Below are 26,097 nucleotides of genomic sequence, written 5' to 3'. Positions count from 1 at the left end.
GATCGTAAGGCTTAACTCTCTAGGCGTAACTCCGTTTTTATAAAGATCGTAAGGCTTAACTCTCTAGGCGTTACTCCGTTTTTATAAAGATCGTAAGGCTTAACTCTCTAGGCGTAACTCCGTTTTTATAAAGATCGTAAGGCTTAACTCTCTAGGAGTAACTCCGTTTTGGGCGTAAGCTTCTTTTCAATAACAATACTGTAAGGACATTTACAGCATAGATTCTGTTCGTAACATTATGGTTGTACACGAGCACTCGTAAGACGGGGTCCTGATTTTTTATTAAACTTTGCCGAGTTAAACCATCAGGCAATTAGTAATTTTGCGTACTTTGACGTTGGTTGAAAATCCACCAATGAACACACATAGCTGACCTCTGCCATTGGTTAAGATATGCACATTAAAATATCTAAGCTCCGGAGTAGTCTAAATGATCTTAAAAGTAACATGTATGAGCTCTGTTATTTGTTGCAAAAGTAACAAACATTTATCATGTATTCAGTTGCAAATTATAAACTATGGTTTCAAATTTCGTTGTTGACAAAGTAAGCAATTTAACCCATTATTTATTTCCGATTTTATTTAGTTTATAAAAATGTAAAACAACAGAACAACAAAGAAACTTTCTCCAGCACAACTTTCATTGAAAGCCCCCGTAACGATGGTATCATCTGAAAAGAGATATAGACCATCATGCTACACTCGTTCAAACATCCTTCCATGTCTTTAGCAATGAATCAAAGAAATTCTACTATTAATTTTAATAATTGTATATAATAAGGATTTAAACCAAGGTGCATATGTTGTTAGTCTATACAAATCAATACCGTTGAGTGTATCCCCTGAGCTACAATCGAAACGGCCAGTAGAGGATTAATAACCACCGCTAGCACGATGACTTGATCCGTATCCACTGCTTCCAATACCATGTCCGCTACTGAGTCCGCTAACGTATCCGCTTCCGCCACCATATCCACTCGTGTATCCGCTTCCACCACCATATCCACTTCCATATCCGCTTCCGCTACCATATCCACTCGTGTATCCGCTGCCGTATCCACTTCCGCCACCATATCCACTTCTTCCATATCCGCTTCCGCTACCATATCCACTCGTGTATCCGCTGCCGTATCCGCTTCCGCTCCCGTATCCACTACCAAGTCCGCCTATGCTACCATGTCTGCTCCCGTGTCCGATTCCACCACCATATCCACTCGTGTATCCGCTCCCGTATCCACTTCCGCTCCCGTATCCACTACCATATCCGCCTATGCTACCATATCCACTCCCGTATCCGCCTCCGTGACGGCTTCCCCCACCATATCTGCTGCCGTATCCGCTTCCCCCACCATATCCACTAAGGTATCCACCGCCACTACCATATCCACTTCCGTATCCACTACCATGTCCGCCTATGCTACCATATCCACTCCCATATCCGCTTCCAGTACCATATCCGCTTCCATATCCCATGCCGGATAGGCTACCATATCCGCTCCCGTATCTCCTGCCGTATCCGATTCCACTACCGGATCCATGTCCGCCCCCGTGTCCCGTGTGGCCTCCGTGCCTTCTGTATCCGCCGCCTGAAAGACCGTACGTTGAATAACCCTGACCGTTCACGGCCACGATTGAAACAACCGCAAGGAGTAGAATACACAAGGCGCTCATTTTGATCTGAAAATGATTCAACATTTTTATTTCGTTTGAAAATAAACGCAGGGCAAAAGAATGAGGACACTTTCACTAATCATATATTACAAATAACACCGTAATCAAAAGGTTAAGACTATTGTCGACGATAAAAAATATAATTCGAACCCCATTTTTGCAAGTGCTTTGACACAAAAAGTGACGCATGATTGTGTGAATAAAACATTTTTCAATCAACGAACACTAACGAACATTAAGAAAACGTATGATTTGCCTTCTTCAAAGGAAGAGTATAAAAAACAGCCACCAAGACTGTTCGCCAAATCTCCGATTTGTTTAAATTCGAGCATATTAAGGATGCTTCAATATAGATGGAAAACTATTAGTAAAGATTTCATTCCTCGAAATGTTTCATATTAGACTGTCATAAATCACACATATATTGCAATCCATTTATCACCGAATTAATTTACCTGCAACTGTTAAAATGTCCGTATATCTTAAAAGTATAGTACGAAAGCGTTTGCATCGTGCTGCGTTTCTTATTTATACAAATTTTAGAACATACTTAGCACTCTGTCATCGTTTAGAATAGTTCCGTCTCTCTTCTACCTTGAACAACGCTCAGTGATTCTTTTAACCAATGAAATTTGATGTTATACACTCATTCCATCATTTAGAACGCAATATCGTGTCCTATTACTTTTGTATGTGAGCAGATTAGTTAGTATTCAGAATAGAATCGATCACCTCGAATTTTATATTTCGTTTACAATGATTATTGTTATAATTGATAGGAATTAATTGTTAATTTCTGTTTTGAATCGGTAAACAAAACAGGGAATTAATCACGTTTTGTATATTGTTGTGGTGCAAGACCACCAGAAATCATATAGAGATGACTGTTTACAAAAAATCACATAAGGATTGTTCAATGAGTATGCCGTTTTTCATGAATTGGTTACCTAATTAGATGGTTCATTACGAAATGCATTAAATGTTTGCAGGTATTACACATAGATGACGATTATTGGATGATGAATTGCTATCGTAGGTAAAATAATGAAAAGAAAAACAGTTGTCACTGTATCTATCATAGCTTTGTTGTTGTCTGCATCCTCGTGCGATGATGTCGTGAATCGTTCAACTCTGGCTTTCATGTTTTACTTGTTTGACTGAGAAACAAACAGAAGAACATTGGCGTTTGCTCTGTTGAAGTTTTGTTTAAGGTGTATAACACGCATTTTAATCATATTTGTAATATCTAATGTAAATGGATAAAGGCTGGGCGTCGGTGTATTACATGTGTATGTGCGGGGGTCGGGGGGGGGTCGCTTGTTAATAAAATTAGAATTATAGCCGTTCATTATGTCACAGAATCAACTATTTAGTAAATGTATTTATTAATTCATAACTGTTTTCAAATATCACAACACTCAAATATGATGGAATTTATTTACAGCCTCAATCATTTTTACATGGCTTAGATTTGCTAAAGAGATGGTTCATAGTGGTATCTTTAACTTTCTTTGGACTTTTAATAACAGCCTTTTGGTATTTTTATATACCAACACACTAAAAAATTAACATTTCTTTTTAACTAGCTGTAGATGCGTATTACACAAGAATATTTTTCTGTGAGGTGGAGAAATACTGTTTTAATGTCATCAATATAAAAACGAATGAATGAAACATATTGAAGATAAATGTTAAGACATGATTCTTTTAACATAATGATAAAAATCATATAAAAGTATATAAAAAAACAAAAGGCAACAGTTATCTAAGGGAAGGAGGAATGATTTTTAACCTTTGGACAAGTATTGTAATATTTGAAGTTGTTTAAAAATGTTTTCAAAAGGCTATTTTGTGTCCATTTAAGGAATGAATTGCGGGGTTGATGTCATTATCGGTGTATGAACGCTGTTGGGCTGGTCAAAGTGTGTGGAGTCCGATAATCAAGTGCTGAAAGCTTAGTTATGTAAGGACGCCATATTTAACTATATACATTTTTATAAGGAATTCTTCCTCAAAAACCAGAAGGCAAGTACTCTTCGAAGTAGTGCCATTATATCCACGGCTTATATAAGATTCCAGCAATTCATTGAGTCTATCTGCCCAACTAGCTGCAGGAAACATTTTAATTTTACGAATTTTCTTTAACATAACACACCATTAAATTCAGGATGAGCAGTACTGTCAGCAATTAACGATTTAGGACTACTATTGTACTTGCATGTAATATAATAATGACGATTTACAAAGTTTGAGAAAATTTTCCTTAATTCATGATATCTGAAACCCTGTTTCAGAAGTTTTTCCGTCGAAAGTTTACTGCGAGAGCTGATTTGTTATCTGTGCATATTCTAGTGAATCTTATCAACTGTGTAAAAAAACACCATATGATGGTGAACTAGGAACATCTCCATCTGAAGAAGTATAATTAGATATTTTAAAATTGAAATGATCATAATTATCATAAAGATTGATATTCAATTTATTTTTAACAACTCCAAGATTAAACTATAATAATTGATTACAAAGAAGCATTTTGGTGAGTCAAAACCACTCATGCTTAGAATCTATCCCTACTAAGTGACCTTATTCCTTTCTCTAGAGGCGGTATGGAATTCCGGACAAGACCATTCTTTGACCAGCATATCTTCATATCCTTGAAAATTCCTTTAGAGCTTAAGCAAATAGGCTGAATTTATTAACTACACATTTGTGTTTTACGGGGGGGGGGGGAGGGGTTAGTGTATTTAAGTGCCTGGATGGAAAAAGGCATTAACTTGACTGCACCTAATTTCTTTTATCCTATTTGCCTTGAGCAATTTTAAGTAATTCAATGTAAAGCACTAAATGAATGAATGACTGATTCATGTATTTTCAATTAAAACAAGGACAATCAATGGGTTATAAACAAGTTTTTAGCCGATAATATTAAGCAAAAATAAATGTGCACTACATCAATCAACATTCTTCATCATGTATGTAGTAAGTTTTGTTAAACTGATTGTAAAATTGCATTTAATGAAACGCTCGCATATAACTTTAAAAGAGCAAAAAATATGTGTGTATAGATTCACAACACAGACCAATAATAGACATCAGATAAAAAAGATATTATCTCAAAGCCGCGCCCACAAACGGCAAGAAACAAACTCATTTGTGAATAAAACAGGATAATTTATTTGTTTTAAGGAACCAAATTACGTCACACAATGCTACAGTGTTGATAATTTTCCATAAATGTGTTTGTGAAAAAAATAAAATTTTCGTACACCAATCCTTCCTTCCCTTAAAACTGTCCCAACAATAAAGGTATATATCATAATTGGATAATAGATATATGAACAATTATAACCACAAAATATAATTATTAGAGCCTTTATATCCAACGTTCGTAAGTCGTTTTAAAGAGAAACGTAAGTCGTTGTCGCGAGATACAAAGTCGTTTGAACGAGATACGAAAAGTAAGACGTACCGGGTATGCAAACTTCGTATATATACACGAACCTTCGGTTAATACATCTCAAATAGTATATTTATCAGCCAGCTACTTTTTCTAATTTAATATTTATCTATTTTTCCTATTTTGAGCTGGCCCCATTGCTACGTGACCTTTCCATTTTCTCCGGCACTTTGTTTTAGTCAGAACACTTTAATGAAGGGAATTGTCCAAAATAGGCAGATACAGTATTTATTCAAACCAAGCCTATAATTGTCAATGTTAACAAGCATGAGGAAGATGATACATTATTTAACATACAATCAAATAATATACGCATCAATCATGTCGCTCTCTCAGCTGAGATTCCCCGTTAAACAATGTTGTTCTGTATTGTAGCGTAACACTACTGAACTCTCCGAAATTTATAGAACTCTTTAAGTTATTAACCAAAAATGGTTTCAATGTTCATTCTTTATTTTAAAACGATCTTTCTAAATATAATTATACAGTTGTAAATACACTGTAACGTTCTAATCTCATCCCAAAACCTAACTCAAGTCCATAAAGGACCCCGGCCCTCTCTGCTTCCAATAGAAAATGATCCAACTTAAATACTATGAATATGAGGCAAATGTGACAGCTTTATCACACCATGACCTTATCCTTCCTGATTTCTGATACAGTCCGTAAATGACAGTCGATTTTGTTTACTAACACAGCTTCTCGGGTCATTTACTGTAATCGGTTAATACACACACATATCGAAACTAAAATAAATGTGAATACCGGGAATGGTATGGCTCCAGGCATTGCAGGCAAAAATGCTTTTGAAAGTCCAAAGGCGGCCATCAACCATAGGCTTAGTCCCGTTGATGTGCCCAGAAACGAGATATGTGAAAGACTTCCTGCGCATTTTCGGTAACATTTTGTCAACATATATTATCCAAGTTATAATTTTATTACAACACCAGTTTCATGCAGAACATTGATGGAGTAAATGAAGAAGTTAAACCAAGCAAACAATCTTTGATGTTGGACCTTCAATATTCTTGTACTTTATTGCAAACGCAAATTCTAATTAGAACCTTACAAGGGTTTCAAGGGCTGTCTGACACACTTAATATGACATATGTCTATGAAACTTTCGTTCAGATACACCCGTACGGTAATAAACGATCGACACAATTAATTTTGCCTATATACACTGTGTATGACAAAACCAACTATCAATTTAATTTTACGCACTCTTTACACTATTAATATACACATTAAATGAAATAACATCAATCAACTATACAGCAATCGTACAAGGATATATTTTGTGTTACTTTAACAAAAGTGTAAGAAAGCACCGAATGTTTGCAGACAAAACACAATCGTGACAAGGGCACATAATTATGGTGTTATCTAGACATATGTAGTTATTCATTATAATTGCAAATATATACATGCACACACTCGAAAAAAGAGCACAAGTTGTGTCACTAAAGCACATGTTTGTATATTTAAAAGAGCACAAGTTGTGTCACCAAAGCACATGTATGTATATATACAAGAGCACAAGTTGTATCACTAAAGCACATGTATGTATATATACAAGAGCACAAGTTGTATCACTAAAGCACATGTATGTATATATACAAGAGCACAAGTTGTGTCACCAAAGCACATGTATGTATATATACAAGAGCACAAGTTGTATCACCAAAGCACATGTATGTATATATACAAGAGCACAAGTTGTGTCACCAAAGCACATGTATGTATATATACAAGAGCACAAGTTGTATCACCAAAGCACATGTATGTATATATACAAGAGCACAAGTTGTGTCACTAAAGCACATGTATGTATATATACAAGAGCACAAGTTGTGTCACCAAAGCACATGTATGTATATATACAAGAGCACAAGTTGTGTCACCAAAGCACATGTATGTATATATACAAGAGCACAAGTTGTGTCACTAAAACACATGTATGTATATATACAAGAACACAAGTTGTGTCACCAAAGCACATGTATGTATATATACAAGAGCACAAGTTGTGTCACTAAAACACATGTATGTATATATACAAGAGCACAAGTTGTGTCACCAAAGCACATGTATGTATATATATACAAGAGCACATGTACAGTCAGTCAAATTGCACGTTTTACGAACATTTACTAAAATTTATTGACATATCCGTTCGGACCTCCTTGGCCATTTTCCATCGAAACAACTTACGAATGTATTTTTAAGTTCAAAGTGATTCCCACTGAATTGTTTTATTGCATACATAATAAATATTCCTAAAAGTATGGTCCGTAGGTTTAACTGCTTAATTGAAATTACTACGCGAACTATATGCAGCGTAGTGAAATGTAAAGAATTCTGACATTGTAAACTGTCCATATACACCCGAGGTTGTTTTTGATTGAAAATTGCCGTGTAGTTCCGATTTACACATATTGAACTGTTACGAGAAGTTAGAGTGGCTGTCGAATGATTGCAGATACTCGATGACACACTCGTGACAGAATGCGTACTGCTCCTGAAAATTAGAGTCCAAAAACTATTTCAATATCATTATCCCATGATATTACTAACGAATGACCTTAGGTGAAATTAAGGTATTTATATATAAACAAAGTTATATTAAGGATTATTATGATTATCGGTCAGTACTGTTTTTGTTTTCAAATTCAGCCGAATTAGGTATTTTAGATAAGCACTTACTCTAGTCCTTACGGCATTTGGCTGTCTCGCCCGCAGCTGACGAACTGTGTTAAACACCGAAACCTCGTGCTCTATGGCGGTTTTCTCCAGAAGCGTCCAAACAGTCGCAAACAGGCCGCAACGTCCGCCACCAGTCCTACAGAATATGTAAGATTTGTATTAATGCACTGAATATGCGTGAGTAAACGCAGTAGTTCATTAACTCTTCAACAACCTTGAAATGTTCAAATAGAAGCCTACAAGTCAGAAACAATTTCTCTTCACATATGATACCGTAATGGTGCTTCAATTTTAAACGGTATTCAGACGCCATAACAATAATTTTGGATGCTACAAATACTACATTTCCCTTCTTTGTGGGTGAAATCTTCGATCGCCTTTTAACAGTGTTGTTATGCTTTTCTCGAATTTATTTAGATTTTTTAAGTTAGAAAATAATGTGTAAGGTATTATTTCAAATTCGTACTTGCAATGTGCAATGACAGATCCAGATGCTGCGCTTGTTTTTACTGCCTTAACAAAACGCAAGAAGTGTGTGGTGGACTCGGGAACATCCGCATTGTCTGGCCATCCAATTAGTCTGAAGTGTGAAACCGTGTGTTCCTTAGGTCCTCCCTGGAAGCGACATTATTCAGAGTATTTAGTTGATTTTTGTCTTTTTTTTGTCTTTAAAAGCTAATTAAATACGTCAACACTTTATTGCCTAATAGTATAAACAATGCATATAAAGCTTTTTTGCAATTAAACGTCAAAATATTCGCATGAAGATATCTCTTACCCGGCCGTTGTAGCTTAATCTAAGCACACGGTTGACACTGCACATTGATGAGGTCTGTTGCAGATTGTCTACGGTGAATGAACCAAACTTTGCCTGTGTGCTCAACGTGGGAATGTACAAGGAACTATCTGTCTCCATATCAACGATACATGTTGCTGTTTCTTGCATCGTTAGACAAAGAAAGTCAGCCACAGTCTCTTCTAGTGGAGTCATCGCCAGAACAAAATTATGTCTTTGTTTGTAGCTCTGGAATGACGTTTATTAGTATAAAATAATGATAAATCTGCCAAAGTGTAAACTTTTAAACAAATAATTACCATTAAGCCATAAAATAATTAAACAATATTACACACCAGTGTAAGACATTATAAGGACCGGTCAGTCAGCCGCCGAAGGTGTATATGGACCAAGGCGTTATCCTAGGTTCATTCATCTTCGGGGACTGACTGGCCGGTCCTTATAATGCCATATGGCACGAAGTGGTGTGTTTCTTATATTATACCGAACATTTTATATAACCCTTCATTTTTCTTAAATCGCTTTTGATGTGCCTTATTGAACAATGTAAATAGTGTTTTACTGATACAATTTTTCGCCATTGTGAAAATGTATTCCTTTGTTCATAGCTTTTTGAAATCATTATCATATTTTTATTTGACCTTTATCATTGTTCATGAATATTAAATAGTTTATTCATGACGTTCGTGTATATTCGTGGATATTAATTAAATTTCATTTTGTGTTTTGTCAAACTTACACTAACAAACATGGCGTTGATATAATCCTGTCCGGGTTCTTTACCTAAATACAGTCTGGGTCTGTACAATTCACCTAAGATAAATAAGCACTCATAAATTTACATATTATTCTATACGTGCTCGCAAAACAAAATGTAAAGGTGCATAATGAACATAAACAAGCCTTTTAACAGTGTTTGAGCCGTATTCACATTAGCATCTTAGGTTACATTTGTAACATAGCGAAAAATGATCGGACTTACAAATGCATATGCAACATTTAATTAAACGGGGAGGGTATTTGAAAAAAAAAATCGTTGTCTGCTAGTGAAAGTTTCCCAAAATAAGAGAGTTTAACTAAGATGCTTTACAAAAACATAAGCACCTAAATTACTATTACCTGGAATGTCAACGCCCTCCCTGTTGGAATTCGTTAAGGATACGTTTCTCTCAGATGTTTGTCTCTTTTGTTCAGATCTTTCAGAGATAACTTCCAGTTGCTATTTAGAATATAATCAGCGTTCAGATATTGAATTTGTATACTTTTCATTTCGTATAAAACAATCCTTCTATATTTATACAGTTTTATAATTAACTGACGATTTCAAACATAATTACATATAAAATTATATAACTAACGCAGATACTGTCAATGATAAAAGTTTGATGACGTTGTCTTTTAAAAGAAATATATATCGCGGTTTATTAGGAGATAACCGTTAGATATAAACGTAGAGGCTAGTGAGGTTTAAGATAGTTTTAATGATATGATTGCCTTAAACCTGCTACAATTTTATAATTTCTATTAATCTAACCTTGAACTGTTTGATTAGCCTCCGGTTGTTCTTCGAGTCCGACATGTAGGCTGCAAATCCATCCATTGGCACGGGAGAACTGTCTAACACCAACGTGTGCACAATTGCATGGTGCAAAAAAGCATACTGGTCCTGGAATACAGGGAGTTAAATTACAATAAAGTTATTTTTAGGTCTGTTTGTATATAGAACATCACAAGTTGTCATATAATACACAAATGTTTTCAAAGAGTTCAGGTAATGTGTAAGTAAGCGAGCCTTTGCCGATTGTCTATTAAGATGACGAGTGTTAGATTATTTCAATTCAATGTGGGGGGGGGGGGGGGTCCGGTTAAAAATGACAAAGGAGATCTACCAATTTTATATACGCTTAAGACGAGCCTTATACCACAAACGGACAAACTCACGCCATTTCCCACGGTAGTTGCATTGTAGAAATGTAAAAGTCGATATAATTAAACCATTAGCTATATTCGATTGTGGTGGGACGACACGGTTTACAAGAAAGCAATTTTCGTTGAAGTATAGTTTTTATCTTGTGATTTTTACTGGATATTATCTCAGTAATCATTCCACAGACAGTTTAAAACGATCGAATACAGCTAATGGTTTTTTAAAGAAAATAATGAGAAATGAACGTTTGATTTGCTGAAAAATTACCAATGAAGAAATAATGCAAAGCATGCAAAGTGCAAAGTGAGTGTTATATTACACATGTGTAATACAGACGATTACATGGTTATATAACATATTTATAACGTATTTGTATATCTTTTATATACATTTGAGGCATATTTACAACGTAATATACACCAGAAACATGTTATGGTGAGTGATTCTAATAAAATTTATGTCTGACCTAATATATGTATGTAAATGTATATAGATAAGCCCGTTCCGTTTATTAGGCATGTAATGTTGCGACTTTGCACCTTCATAAAACGTTAATGCATTCAAATTCATAGGATACTGTGCTGTTTGAAATGAAATATTTGTCTTTTTTATTTATAGAGATTCTTGGGGCGAACTTACAGCCGTTTGAACCATATGCGTACGCCGATGTCTTAGTGCGGTAACACAGCCATGAATGTCAACGGATCCTTCCGCTTCACCCTCTCTTGTCAACACGTCCATCGCTATGTACGTTCCCGTCCTGCCAACGCCAGCACTGCAATCAAACATAACTTTCCTCTCATTCCATTTGTCCAACACTAAATAATTTGATGAGTGGGCGACATTGGTGCAATCTACAGAACTGGAATTTCGATTTCATTAACGAAATTAACATGGCGATTTGTAGGACCGCACATATTTAATATATAGAGGATTATTGATTTTTGGGAGTCTACAAAACAATTTGCGATCAATCACAATAAAACCTTTTATTATAATTATGTCATAAAAGGATTATTAATGACAAGTAGGTTTAAGGTCAAGTCATTGACGTAGTTGGAATTGTGTTTTTGTCGTGTCTGCTTTTGCAATTTGAAAGGACGTAGGCTGGTTGAAACAGTAAAATATCATTTCTATTTTACTGGTAAATCTCTTGAAACCACTAGAAGACGTACAATTGAGGCTCTTTTGTCAAATTCAATTTGATAGTGTTTTTAACTATTACAATATTATAAACGCAATGCAGTTCCGCAATCCCAATCTATGAATGCTACTTATTCACTATATGTAACTGCCTTAAATAATGTCACTCGATGTTTTACTTCAATTGAAGTCCATGATTTTTGGTTTTTAGTCATACCCTGTCTTAAATGTATGGTTTCCTTCGTTTGGTAGGGTATTTTCAATGGTTGTTCAAGTGTTCCAAAAGTCCTACTTATACCTGCAGTGAACGATTGTAGGTCCACCAAGTGACGATTTTGTTTGTAAAACCCTGTGACGGAAATCGACCAGGGAAGTTACATCATCAGGAACCCCTTTGTCCAGCCAGCTGGTGAAATGAAGATGGTGGACAGTCCTTTCCTCTTTATCCTATGAAAAAGACTTATTATAGTAAATTTACGAGCACATCAATGACATTTGACCAGCAATGAAACCTCAAGATCAAAAAGCACAAAAAACGTCCATAAATATGTTATATATAAGTGTTGGGTCAAAGGCCTTGAGGAGGTATGTGGTAACACTGGATTACTCAGTATAATTTATGATTTGATTTATGATTCGGCCCGCTTTTTTTAATCGCAAAACACAAAACTCAACATAATATTAACCCTGCTAGAGTCGTGCAAACGGATAGTTGATGTTTAATTTTGATTATCTGCATGAATAACAATAATCATCTAAAGCATGACGTGCCACGTACCATTTTCACTGAAAACGTTCTCGTCACGAAGTCGGCGTAAATGTCTTCAGTTAAACACGTCACGTCTATCTCGTTGTAATGATTGGTGAGTTCATGGCCTGGCCAGTATTGGTCACATTTCGGTTTCTTCGAATAAATATAAAAATATATTTAGACATGAACTAAATATGGCAGTATCCATCTATATGATATAAGTATTTCTTTATTCATCAATTGAAAATCGAAAAAGATGTGTAAATTTATCCTTAATAAAATATGTATTTATTTAAGATAAACTAATTAAATGATTTATTTTTCTCTATGTGACAAAACTAGGAATTTAAATGTACTAAAAGGTAAATATCGAACCATTTCTTCCACTAAATTGGTGAGCATGACGATCTTGCCCACTTTATTCTGCCAAACCATCCGCCAGAACACCGAATAGTCCTGCATGGTCTTATGTGTTGGACCTGATATACAACAATGCATATGTGTGCAGAATTTACATCTTAGAATGTAAACACAATGGGGCAGCATGTACATTTCATAGTATGAACAATCGAAAGATTATTACAAACATAAACGTGTCAAAAAATGCAAAACCCATGTGAAAAGGGATTTTGGACGTTCCACGAATTTGTAAACTCACCTTGAGACGCAAAGCTAATATAATAAGAATAATTAAATGGAGCATCAAATACATTTCGTGCAATCAAAAATCGTGACGTGTGACGCAGTAGTATAACACACATATTCCTTTTCACTTTTTACAATACTAATGTGAAAAACCTTGAATTTTGGACGTTAACGGAATTCGTTTACAAATTTCCAGTCAGTACACTCACCTTGAGATGCAATGTATGCATTTTCCTGTTTGTATCCCTAGAAAACAAATGCGCGAATCGTTTTCATAAAACAAATCAAAATATTCGAAATAAATCATAACATGTAATGAAAGCACCGAGTTTTTCTTTGGATGAAACACAATTGTTTCTTTTAACTTCCTTTTGTATCGTATCACTTTATAAAGTAAAACTGTTGTACCGCCATAACCAACTTTATATTTAAATTATACAATTATATAACAATATGATTACGAGTATCTTTATTAAGTATATATAATTTTACGATTAAAACAATAATAGTATTATCAAGTATACCGCTTACGTCTACAAAACTGGCGTTGATAAAATCCGTATCTCCGCCCATCAGTTTTACTCTATTGTCATCGTCTTAAATAAATACAGGGTCTCCTTTTATTAAGCAAAATATCAGCGGAAGATTCATTTAAAACTAAGCATTTATGTATGAAATACGTCTAAAAATTTGAGGGACAAATCAGACATATGACTGTTCACGTAAATCATACGGCATACAACTTACATGGGTAGATGTCTTGATATCTATTTCTAAAACGATTTTTTGGCCTCATTGCATCTTGATATGTTTTTAGGATTCCTTCAGGAAGTTTCTGAAATCAGGTGTAATTGCTTGTAAAGGATGTTTACTGTAATGAACACGCTTTCTTCTTAAAATCAATATATAAATATATCGCTCTTGTGATGCACAGAACATACCTGAAACTCATCAATGTAATATCCCCTGTCCATGGAGGCCACAAGAGCTCCAAGTTCTTTAACAGTAACCTTATTCACACTGCAGTACACATCGCCGGTGTCTTTGTCTTGTGCCACGATTTTGGGCGCATTGTTGGCAGGAGTTTTGATTAGGACGTCCATCGCCACATGTTCTGATTTTACCGCTGAGTCCCTTAATTGTTGTGGTTTGTATCTCTTTGTTGATGTTCTTGGAATCACCATATTGTCTTGATGGGCTTTTATGAAACGAACTGGGTTCATGTATCATTCAGCAATACTTTGGTGTTTTATCAACGCATGCCTGTCATAATTGTCCATATACTTTCAACGAAAGGCCGTATTCAAATCAGTGAAATGATTATTTGATATACAAATTGGTCAATATGGGCGGAATTTTTAATTATCCTTTATAATACTTCAAAAAGCACTCACAATCGCTCTTTTTATTATTGAAAAAAGTATCATAGCGATATGCTTTATAAGCATTTATAAATTAAAATAAGTCATTCATGGAATAATACGAACCTGCTTCATAGTCGTCTTTGTTTGGTCTGTCGTAATTGTCCTTTCTTCTTCTTTTTAAATGAGGCGATCAATACACAAAATACAGTAAATATTAAAATGTACAAGCATTAATGTGAATCAGATGCAATATTATCTCGCAGATGCAGCAACATGTTAAGTTCTTTATTTTTAGAATTAAACGTGTTCTAAAGAATGGATCTATACCCTCATTAAAATAATTGAGTTATAGAGATATATCTACTAACTAATTAAAGTGCATTTTCACTGATCAACAACTTCAAATATAACCGTTGTTTCTAACGAATATCTATCACGAGTCAGTTAAGTAATAACCATATACCTTATGAATAAGGCTATGACAAGAACAAGTGCAAGAATGGCGACAACTCCACAAGCAGCACCTATAACTACCCAAGACGTTCCAACACTGGTGCTATCATCTTTGTTGATTGGGGTCGTGACGGATGCTTGGGAAAATGTGATGTGTAATGCAGCTGGAAGTTAAAAATAATTTAGCAAATGTCTTACATTGCCATAATGAAGACGCATCATGTTTGTGTTGATGAAATAAACTCGTAAACGCTTCAAAACTATGAACACAACAATTCACAAGTTTGATTATTTGCGTATAGCATCCCTATATTTCATATTTCATTTTTCGTTAGTTTACATAAACAAACGTTAATATCTTTAACTAAGCATTTCTTACCATCGATACATCCTGCGTCTGTTTGTATGTACCCATTCTCACATCCCAGTGTGCACTGGCCATCCTTTTGTATGCACTCAAGAGCTCCACCCTCAGAGGCGAGACAATGTTTGTCACACAGACGATCACAATATGAGCCAAAAGTTCCAGATACACATCCGTGTTTGCATTTTCCATAAGTAATATTACATCTGAACATTGAATCATTTCCATGTTTACAGTTAGTGCTGCAATTATTTAAACATAAATTATCCCAAAACCCCTCTTCGCATTCATTACATTCACTAATATCATCGAGGCACGATTTACAATTCGATGCACAAGGAAAGTTACAGAACAATCCCAAATATCCATCTACGCATGCATAACATACTCCGGTGGATGAGTTACATCCTCCAGAACAATTCGGTTCACATGGAACGCACTTCCCGCTGGATCCAGGATATGATCCTTTAGTGCATCGTGTACAAGAACTAAATGTGTTTTGACTTGAAGTACAAACGGTACATTTCGAGTCAACGTTTATACAGCGATTTACGCATTCAAGGCCATAATATCCGTTCTTACAGCCATATTCACATGTACCGCTGTTCTGATCACATGTTCCGTTCAAACAATGTATTGGGCATGCAGCATTACAATAATCGCCACGATATCCGTTCATACAGCCTCGATCACAATGACCATTCCAATAGTCACAAGAGTTGTGCATACAGTTATCATTGCACATTCTATTGCATGTGTAGTTCTTTCCGTTATTGCCATATCTTCCAGATTTACAAGATACACATGCAGAAGCATTAAAACGTTGACATGTTTCACATCCCTCATAGCAAAAGTTATCACAAAAATCTCCAGCGAGACCATCAGCACATGCATGCAAACAATGTCCGTCTGTTTTAGAACAGTGTGTTCCTGTCTTGCAATTAGAACATTTATGTTCACACGTTTCTCCGTAATAATATTTATCAACGCACATGCCACAGCTATTTTGTGAAGTACATGTTGAGCAATTAGCTGGACAAGTACTAGGCACACATTTGTCACCTTTAATCTTGTACTCTTTTTTACATGGACATGACCCATCCTCTTGGTTGCACCTATTATTTAAACAATGTTGCCGACATGTTTCATGACATAGATAACCATATGTTCCTTCTTCACATGCATCACATTTCTCGGCGAGAAGACGATTTTTTGGGCATAAGTGATCATAATTCGCATATACCCGTACTTAAGCAACCACTGTAGCAATTTTTGGGACAATTATTGTCACAGAGATTCCCATATTTGCCGTTAATACATTTGTCACAGCTACCACCATATAAGTTAGGGTCAGCACATTTTAGGCAGTGTCCATCTATATTGCATAAACTGTCTTTGCACGAATTACTACACATATTTGAGCAATCACTTCCATAGTATGCAATGCCATTGTCACGGACCTTACATACGATACAGGATGTTCCGTTTGTGCAAGATAAACACTCTTTATTACACGAATATAAGCAACTTGTACCCGACCCGCTGTGGTGCCCGTTCTTACAGGATGTACAAAATGTACTAGATGTGCACGTGTTACACGTACTTGGACATGGGCTTTGACATTGGTCGCCGTAATACCCAGCATAACATATATCACATATAGTATCTCTTGAGCAAACTTGACAACGTTTGTTAACACAGGCTTTCTGACACTTAGGAAGCATGAAGTTATTCTTACATCCTCCCCAGCAGTAGTTGTTAATCCCGAGTTGTTCTTCGTCAGAGCATTTCGTTCCGTGTTTGCAGCAAGAGCATGGCAAACAATCCTGGCACCATGTTTGGATAACTAAAAATAGTACAAACGGTCGGTACCGAGAAGTGTTCCAGTATTTGTATGTTTGTAAATGAAAGAAAGACACATTTTTTTCATATACTTTACGCTGGTTCATGTTCAATATGACAGTAAGGTGTATAAAACCGATTTCGTGTCATATAGTTCCAAATGAAATGCAATTGAAAGTTAAAAGTCAATCAGGTAGTACAATTCCTTGCATGCTATACCTTGTTTCCGGTTTAATATAACAATCAAAACGTGTTTTCTCTGTTACACATTTGTAATATAGTACTATACCTTCTGCGAGTTCTCGATAACGTGTATTCCTCATTGAGTTTTGATAATAAAGCTATTTTTGAATAAAGTATATTAAATTTACATTTAACTCATATCGTAACGTATAATTTCATCTTCATTTCATAAAAAACGTTCTTAAGACCTTCGTCACTTTCTGTATTTAAACAGAAAATAAAGTCATATGCATAATTCAATATAATGGTGTCATCCAACCGGGTATGTCGTCAGCATTTAAAATATTTTAAATCCCATTGTTAAAGAGATAATGTGTTATGTTGTAATTCTTACTGGAAATTATCTCAGTATTCATTTTATTTCTAAACGAAGTTAAACGATCGGACGTAGATCTTGTTTTGTAATTATTCCAGGTTCGACATTTCTAGAATGCATGCAGCGTGGGAAATGGCATTGCTTTGTCAAAAAGTGGTATTAGAATCATCAACAGCGCATTTAAAACAGGTAGGTCTTTTGATCAAACAAAAAGGTGTGATAAGAAGATTCTAACACACGTCATCATATTATACACTTTGCTGTTCAACTCGTCCAGAAATTTTAGTAAGGTCGCCCATCGCTTGCTTACTAACAAAATTCCTCTCGCCTCGTGACAGATTCTATATCTACCAATATCAAAAAAAATACAATAAGCTTAATTTATTTCAATACAATATTTATATAAAAAAAAACACTTTTAAAGTATGTTCAATGTGTTTGCTATTCACGTATATGAATGTATACGTTCAATTTAGACTTACCAAATGTCAGCAGAATTATTGCTAATGCATAAAGTGTCGATCCGCCTGTCATCCTTATCCTTGCAATCAGTGCAATATGTATGTATCCACAGTCCTGTCACCACAATATGTTTGGCAATCTAATAGCAAATTGTTCATGTTATTTTCCCAACTTATTTATAATAAATAGTAAAGACAATTTTTATTTATATTCGTTTAAATGGAAGCAATACTACCAATATTTACTGGTATAAAATATGGTGCATGTTAGTGTTTTAGTCAATGTCAATTGTTGTAGAAATTTATCAATGCAAAAATGGTCTTGGTGAAAACAATCCTGTAGAATTATAATGCCGCAAAATTGGTATAACAATGGCAAGTAGGAGGAGTGATTTAACCACATTAATGAGTATTCAATAAGTTTGAACGATCTATCAATTAGTACTGGAAACTAAACAACATTGTTAAAAGAAATAGGGGGAAGTTATCTATTGTATTGACTGTAAACCATTATCTTCCTCTTAGTCGAAAAACACCCTTAGCGTATAAGTGCATAAACGCCGTTAATACAAAGGGAGGCTTTGATTGTTAGTCATATTCAAATTATGATTGTCTTAAACATATGAACAAAACAGAACATCAGTTTATTTCCATTCATGACATTACACATATATAGATCAGTAAAGTAGACTTGGATAACCCATGATATGTACAGAACAAGGAAAGCACAGTGTAATTTTATATAATTGTAACAATATGTTAAAAATTATAATAATAAGTAATAATCTAACATAACAGTGTTAAAACACCATACTTGTAAAATGTTATTCCTCAATTTATATATAAAGTTTTTCTCCTTTGTACATTGTATTATATGCACATTTATCACATCATATATTTTTGACATGTAGCTTGTGTTCATAATTCACCTGTATTTGTCTCATTTGCGTATGTTTGTACATAATGATTGTCTTGAGCCGGTGGCCTTTATCAAATAAATGATTTGAATTGAATTGAATAAACTTGGTCATATCAAATAGTACAAAACCAGGGGCTGACGATTATTTGATTGAAGACGTCTGCAGAAACCGACAGAGAAAATGGTTTCAGTTATTTAAACTGTTCTTATAAATGATGCTAAGAGTACACCCCTTAACCAACAGCGGCGTCAGGGGCAGGGACACACTGGCCCAACCACATCTAAAATTGTTGACCCTTTTTGGTTTCGGTGAAAATAATTGCAGAGGAACAAAGATTTCACCATTTAATACCAATATTATTTCATTCCAGCGCACGACAGACAACGCCAAGTACATGGAGTGTTTTGGCATGTGACTTCATTTTCTTTTGGAAGGAAAGATGAGCTAATACATGTCGCTTTTATTTTTGATAATGTTTTCTTTATTTGTTCCCAGTTTTAGCACATTGATGTTTTTTATTATGAGTACACAGTTTTAAACCTTTTATTTTATTAGGCCGACCGTGTCTGATGTTGATAGTTTCAAACAATGCCTGTATCGTATCTTTGAAAAGCTTTTTGCATTAGGTGCTCTGAATTGTATTCCTCCGTCTGCAGATGGAGTTGGGATCTCTAATCATAGAAGTGTGGGGTTTACCTATAAGTTTATTAAAATAAATATTGTTAAGTTTCCTCAAGTTAAAGCATACTCTGATAAGATTTACTTTTTGCGTTTTATCTTTATTTAGGATTGTTGGGATAAGAGTGACGTTTGTGCACTTAAACTGGTTTAAACCCCCAGTAAATTTACATTTTACTGACCGTTCCAAGGCGGTACCTAACAATCCTTGATAAACATACCTAGATTTTTTAAAAATATAGTATGTATGCACTGTGCTGATTGTGGAGTTTTGTGCTGTTCTTCCATGTTTCTTGTTTGAGATTTTATGTTCTATGTCTTTGGCGTTTACCCAGTGCCATTAAACCGAGTTTATGTTTAAACTTTTTGCTACTGAGCTAGTTTCTGTAGCTTTTCGCATAAATATCCTTATGAAATATTGTATTGGGAAGACATACCATAATAATTTGAATGACAATCAATGAGAGAAAAACAACTAAATTGTAAGGCGTATGCAGTGAGTATTCAAGTTACCTCCCTTGCTTAAAAATCCTGAATTCCAAATCTACTTTCGAACAAAGAATAAATTGTTGTCTTATCACATGCTGCACAACAAACAAAAACAATGGTAACTTCAGTTTATTTACCTTACATGTATTTTACATGTATGCATTGTGTTAAGTCATGGATGATATATTAGAAAACTAATAAGTACAAGAAGTGTAGCATTTAAAGAGATCCCTCCGGAATCTCAGTATACAACCTTGCGCTGTACCGTCATCCCCCAAGTGACAACATATTGACATTCAGAAAAGCGGAAGGTAAGAGATTATTATGTGATAAAACTCACATGGCTGCAATACACGTGTGGCCTCCTGGTATGCGAGATTATATGGCGAGAAAAGTGATAAAACCTACTTACCAAGTGAAAATATCCTCCTAAAACAAAATCTCTTCGAACACCGCCATTTTATTCCGCATCACACATTTCCCTCACTTAAAATTCGGAAAACACAAAACACGTTGGACCCCCTGTCTGGTTGATTAAGATATGCCATTTACTGGTGTTCGCAACTTTTGCCTATTTATTGTTTAAAAATCGTTATCTGCATCCCGAGCAAACAAATTTTCACAACTTTATAACAATTTACCTGCATTTCATCTAAAAATCGAGGTTTAAAACTTGCTTTTTTTCTAGTGGGATTCACATTTGGTCTTTGGTTAACTTCTTTTTTTACTAAAAACAGCAACTTATATATGCCGTACCAGACTATCAGTTTATTGAGTGATAACGTGCAAACGACAAAGAAAACACATGTAAGATATGTAAAAACAAGTACATGTTAGCACTAAAATAAGCACTGGCTACTAAAGTCCTATACTGTGCCACCGACCGGTGGAAAACCCAGAGAAGGTTAACTTTTGAAACCTGTGCTTATTTGCCATTTGTTGGATCACAAAGTATGATGTTGAGCCTCATTCATTTGTCTGGATGTATTTTATGATTCACAAACGACATCATGTGTAATGCAAACAAAATAAACGTTGCATACAGCGTGCAGTCGAATTTACCTTTATCATGAAATCCTCCTGCAAGACTGACCAATCAACACCTTAGGCCAAAAAAAAAAAAATGTTTGTTTAGGGTAACCTTCCCAAAATTTTTAGGTAGGGATTTTTTTTTATTTTTTTTTATTTTTTTTTTTCAAAATCTGTCGTAAATTCAGAGTGTTTTCTTGCACATGGCAGTCTTTCCTACATTACTGTCATTGCCTGACTTTGTTTTATCATATAAACAATAATTCTGATTAAAATCTGCATTTATCCGCCCTTCGTAACTCTCTATTCGCTAACAAATATTTTTATTTGCTCAGAAACGGAAAAAATAGTTAGGGTCGGCGCATTTTTATAGGTAAGGTCGGGTTACCCGAAACAGGCATATTTTTTTAGGCCTTACTGTAAAATACCCTCTCGTATTCCGACAGACAAATATTTCACGCTATATTATCTAAACGCGTGAAATAAATAGTCTTTGGTTTACTTCGTGTTTACTAAAAACAACAACTAATATATGCAATAACAGACGAGCAGTTAAGACAACAAATAGAGCGGGTATGAAAGTTCAATATTAAAATGTCTTCAGAAATACTTGTACACTCGTTATACAAAGTGATCAATGATTCTGTTACAAAGGGCTCATTACGAATTGTAGGTTTTGACAATGTTCTCTTTGCAGACTCAAGCACATTAGTCACAAAACAATTAGTGGTAGGAACCGGTAAATATCTAAGAGAATGAGCCTACTTAATGTTATACACAGATGCACTTATCAAAGAACTTGAGGTGCGTTTGTCAATCAATTTAGTCAAATATAATGCAACATGAATGAACGAAGCTGATGAAGCGGGTGCATGTTTACACTCAATCCACTGACTCGTAATTCGTGTGTGTAAGCCTGCAGAACGAACATAATACATTGAACTTCACAAATACCAATGCAATGAAACCAAATTAAAGCGGTCTGACATCCAAAATGCCGTTTCTTCCTTGTCCCCGCTTTGTGAGACAGATCGCCTGAAACAATGACGTCATGTACAAAATCAGCCCTTTTGTCTCGACTCGGGAAGCATATCAGCCAAAATGGAGCCGACTTCCAAATTGGAAACAGCAAGGTTGCCTGATACTTGTCTTTTTTTAACTAAATGAACCAATACCCTACAAATCTTAGAGAAGGATTCAACCAATTGTTCTCTTCCGCCCATTGCACATTAAATGCATCTACCGCTAATGTTCCTGGGCACCAGTGCCTTGAATTAAATATGATGCATTTAACATTGTAGTTGCATGCAAAACGATCGCTTGTGTGTGGACCCATACTTGTTTCTTGTTAAATACAGATTGCTCTATTGATCAATCGTCGCTATCTGTACAACTACTTAAAAAATCTGCTCGAGTATTATTTTCTCGTGGAAGCCATTTTGAACGATCGTGACCTATATACATTATCTACATTCAGTGCGATATCTTGCAAGTAAGATTTTCTGCTTCCAACTTTTTAAATGCTAGTGACACTTAGATTGTCTGAATTAATTGTGTCCTCGTGCATTTCCATGCAATCGACTGAGCTATTCAAAACTCTATGGACAAACTCCAGCTCTCTCCAAGTGGAAGTTAAACCACTTTCAGTTTCAGACCAACAACCTATCACATGGCCTTTGTTATCTACGTCTTCTAAATACCCTCAACATCAAGCTCCAATGGCGTCACAATAAACGACGGCCTGCTTAGCTTGACTGGACCCCTTTACTACAGGTTCAGTTTCTAGTTTTCCACAATTAAATTTGACCACCAGAACAGCATTTCATTAAAAGCCATACTACCCACCATGACAGGAGCATTCCAGCTCGCGCGACATACTACGCATTGATACAGTGACCTTGACCTGAGACGCACAAGCGGCCCAACCGCGCTTTGCATTTACATTAAATAACCAATTAACATTGCTATTAAACGGACAGGAAATATGGCAGTTTCACTTGCCTTTTTAAATGCAAAATATCGTTAAAAAAACGAACATGTTTTCTAAAAAATGCCCTGGGACGTGTTCCATTGATAACCTAGCCAGGTAATATATTGACTTGGCCTCCATTGTCATTTGTCTTCGGCAATTATAAAGCCAAATTTTTCTATTTTCTTTTTCGAATAAATCTTGAAGCACGAAACTGCATCTGCATAATTTGCGGCGCCACAAAGTCCGTCATTCACAAATGAAACAATTTTATAACCTAGTGACTTCAAATTTGAAAATAAAACTCTTATTTATTTAGAAAAAAACAACAAATTGTAGAAATTCCGAACGCTATCACATTTTAAACAAAAAACCTTTCTTTCTTTCCTGTCTTCCAACAGAATCCTAAAATCGTTCTCTGTTCAGGAAAGATCATTATATGATGGTAACCACTCGTAATATCAAATGCAAATCAATAATCCCTTTTGCGAAACATTTAACTACTGATTGATCTTCAACAACATTTGTACTGAAATAAATCTGGATTTATATGACGACAATCGAGTACAAGTCTTGGCTTAGCCTTTTTGCCGTACGCAACTGTCAACGGATTTACTACAAAAGAAGGTTCACTTACCTCGGAAACACAGCCCTTTACTCTTTTAAATTCACTTGTTACGAATGTCTGATTGTCCCTTGCTTAATGTCAATTTCTACCCATTTCGAACAACATCTAAAATATACTCACTGGTATCTGCATCTTTCCGATGCTCATAACATGAATTCAATCTACCGACAGGTCTAAAATTCTCTACAACCGAAAGCAACAAAGCTTAAGTTATCGTGTTTGCCTTTGATGCAGCGACTCAATCGCCGGGCATCACAGCCGTACAATTGGCCCTCCAATGTCCTAAGCGCCTGCAACGAAAACATAGTCCCAGACGCCTCGTCTGCGTGCCTCCACCGACAACTGGAATCAATGACTTAGCTTACGCCCTGGCGTTGGTGGTGCCTGGTGTTGGCACTGCGTATGGCGCAAAGCAACAAAGCTTAAGTTATCTTGTTTGCCTTTGATGCAGCGACTCAATCACCGGGCATCACAGCCGTACAATCGGCCCTCCAATGTCCTAAGCGCTTGCAACGAAAAGATAGTCCCGGACGCCTCGTCTGCGTGCCTCCATCGACAACTGGAATCAATGACTTAGCTTACGCCCTGGCGTTGGTGGTGCCTGGTGTTGGCACTGCGTATGGCGCAAATCGATGCCCCCGAGGCTGTCTCGTCCGGTCCACTTTCACCTGGGCTTTGTAGACGTCCTTTTAGTCGTCCGAGTCTTCAGCTAACGGGTGAGCTTCATGCTCCTGAAGTATACAACCCTCCAACCACTGTCTGAGGAATCAGCCAACGTAATAAGCTTTTGTCTATGGATAAACGACAGCTGTGACTGCTTGTTGCTTGTCCAAAATACGGTTTCCAAAAGATTCTAATTTACTTCAAACTATGTTCTCTAAACTAGATAAAATGCTATTTTCATAATTGTAAAATAAACGATGTTTACAGCGTGAAGTCGACTGTACACCTATATCATGAAATCCTCGTGCAAGACTGACCAACCAACACCTTACTGTGAAAACACTCTCGTATTCCGATAGACAAATATTTTACGAGCGAGGATACTATCGAAACGCGTGAAATAAATATTATTGAACAATGCGAAATGCGGTATGTTTTTTCATTATCAGGTTTTGCTTATATAAGTTGAAAGTCTGTATAGTGCTTTTATATTTAATAGAAACATATAAAAAAAGATTTAACATAATTAACAAGTTACATGTGATTGTGTATATTTCATTTACCTTAATACCTACAAATGCCTCTAGTCTGGTGATTTTTGTGAATAATCATGTTTTAACTTAATTTCTCTTTTTTCAAATTAACATTCTGAGTCTAATGTGTTCGCGGTTTAATTTTGTTAATTATATGTTGAAACGAAACAAAACTACGTGTTTCGAGAGTCATACACTCAGGCGTTGAAGTGAAAGGTTTACATATCATGATATGTTTTTATCAGAGGTAAGTACAGAGATAAAAAATAATAATACAAACATGTGATAAAACAAATTGATGTTACTAAGTGTACTTGTACCATTCAGATAAATTCAGCATAAACATACAAAAGGGAAGAAATATTCTAAAATCAATGTGTATTATTTTCAGTTCTCATTTAAATAAACTAATTTCCCTGTGTCAGATCAATCACTATATTTATATATAAATTCGGTTTCAGTTTTAAAAAATATTATCAAGTGTCAAGCGCTGAAATCGAAGGATAATATATCCTGCTAGTAAGATGTTTGTTTATAATGTAAAGAAAACACAGTTATCTACTGAATGATGCTTTATGATTGAATCTCTTCATGAGCTAAAAAAGCAAAAGGGGGTAGGTCCTTTTAAAAGATAAATTATAGAGCCTTACTATATTTTGTTTCACCACTATTGATATTTTTGGATGAAAAATACTGTATGGAAAAAAGCAAAAGGGGAAAGATCCTTTTAAAAGATAAATTATAGAGCCTTACTATATTTTGTTTCACCACTTTTGATATTCCTTGGATGAAAAATACTGTATGGATGTTTTTTGCAAGATATATTTATATAAATAATGCAATAGTCAATTGTAACCACGACCCCCCCCCCTCCCCACCCATTCGGGAATAGTGGGGACTTTGACCTCCGGCTCAGTTAACCCCCGGGGTAAACTATCTGCTCTGCGTGGACAAACTGCTGGTAAAATCCCCGCCAAATGCCCCCACAATCCGGGGACATTATGGTTTAGCCACATTCCCCGCTTTTATCAGCGCGAAAAAAAAAACGC

The 26,097-nt window shown here is 35.5% G+C and overlaps 3 protein-coding genes across 3 annotated transcripts; all 3 read right to left on the bottom strand.

Moving 5' to 3' along the window:
- Positions 1 to 548: 548 nt before the first annotated feature.
- On the bottom strand, positions 549 to 2,266 carry LOC128205579 (keratin-associated protein 6-2-like). Its single transcript, XM_052907311.1, has 3 exons — positions 2,127 to 2,266; positions 828 to 1,677; positions 549 to 671 (listed from the first exon to the last, which is right to left on the bottom strand). The coding sequence occupies exon 2, from the start codon at positions 1,669 to 1,671 to the stop codon at positions 874 to 876; it is 798 nt and encodes a 265-aa protein (XP_052763271.1). The 5' UTR covers positions 1,672 to 1,677; positions 2,127 to 2,266; the 3' UTR covers positions 549 to 671; positions 828 to 873.
- Positions 2,267 to 7,319: 5,053 nt separating this feature from the next.
- On the bottom strand, positions 7,320 to 14,272 carry LOC128205578 (receptor-type tyrosine-protein phosphatase kappa-like). The gene is made up of 15 exons (XM_052907310.1): positions 14,038 to 14,272; positions 13,844 to 13,931; positions 13,628 to 13,692; positions 13,306 to 13,342; positions 12,827 to 12,930; positions 12,479 to 12,604; positions 11,999 to 12,147; positions 11,197 to 11,332; positions 10,165 to 10,296; positions 9,750 to 9,849; positions 9,370 to 9,443; positions 8,613 to 8,858; positions 8,301 to 8,449; positions 7,835 to 7,970; positions 7,320 to 7,649 (listed from the first exon to the last, which is right to left on the bottom strand). Exons 1-15 carry the CDS (start codon positions 14,197 to 14,199, stop codon positions 7,575 to 7,577), a joined length of 1,779 nt encoding a protein of 592 aa, XP_052763270.1. The 5' UTR covers positions 14,200 to 14,272; the 3' UTR covers positions 7,320 to 7,574.
- Positions 14,273 to 14,551: 279 nt separating this feature from the next.
- Positions 14,552 to 15,863, bottom strand: LOC128204485 (uncharacterized). Its single transcript, XM_052905899.1, has 3 exons — positions 15,293 to 15,863; positions 14,924 to 15,077; positions 14,552 to 14,633 (listed from the first exon to the last, which is right to left on the bottom strand). Exons 1-3 carry the CDS (start codon positions 15,489 to 15,491, stop codon positions 14,552 to 14,554), a joined length of 435 nt encoding a protein of 144 aa, XP_052761859.1. The 5' UTR covers positions 15,492 to 15,863.
- Positions 15,864 to 26,097: the final 10,234 nt, after the last annotated feature.

This window comes from Mya arenaria, chromosome 10 (genome assembly GCF_026914265.1).
Source record: "Mya arenaria isolate MELC-2E11 chromosome 10, ASM2691426v1".
Taxonomy (NCBI): domain Eukaryota; kingdom Metazoa; phylum Mollusca; class Bivalvia; order Myida; family Myidae; genus Mya; species Mya arenaria.
The sequence above is the reverse complement of the archived record's forward strand: the minus strand, read 5'-3'. Positions and strand labels throughout refer to the sequence as shown.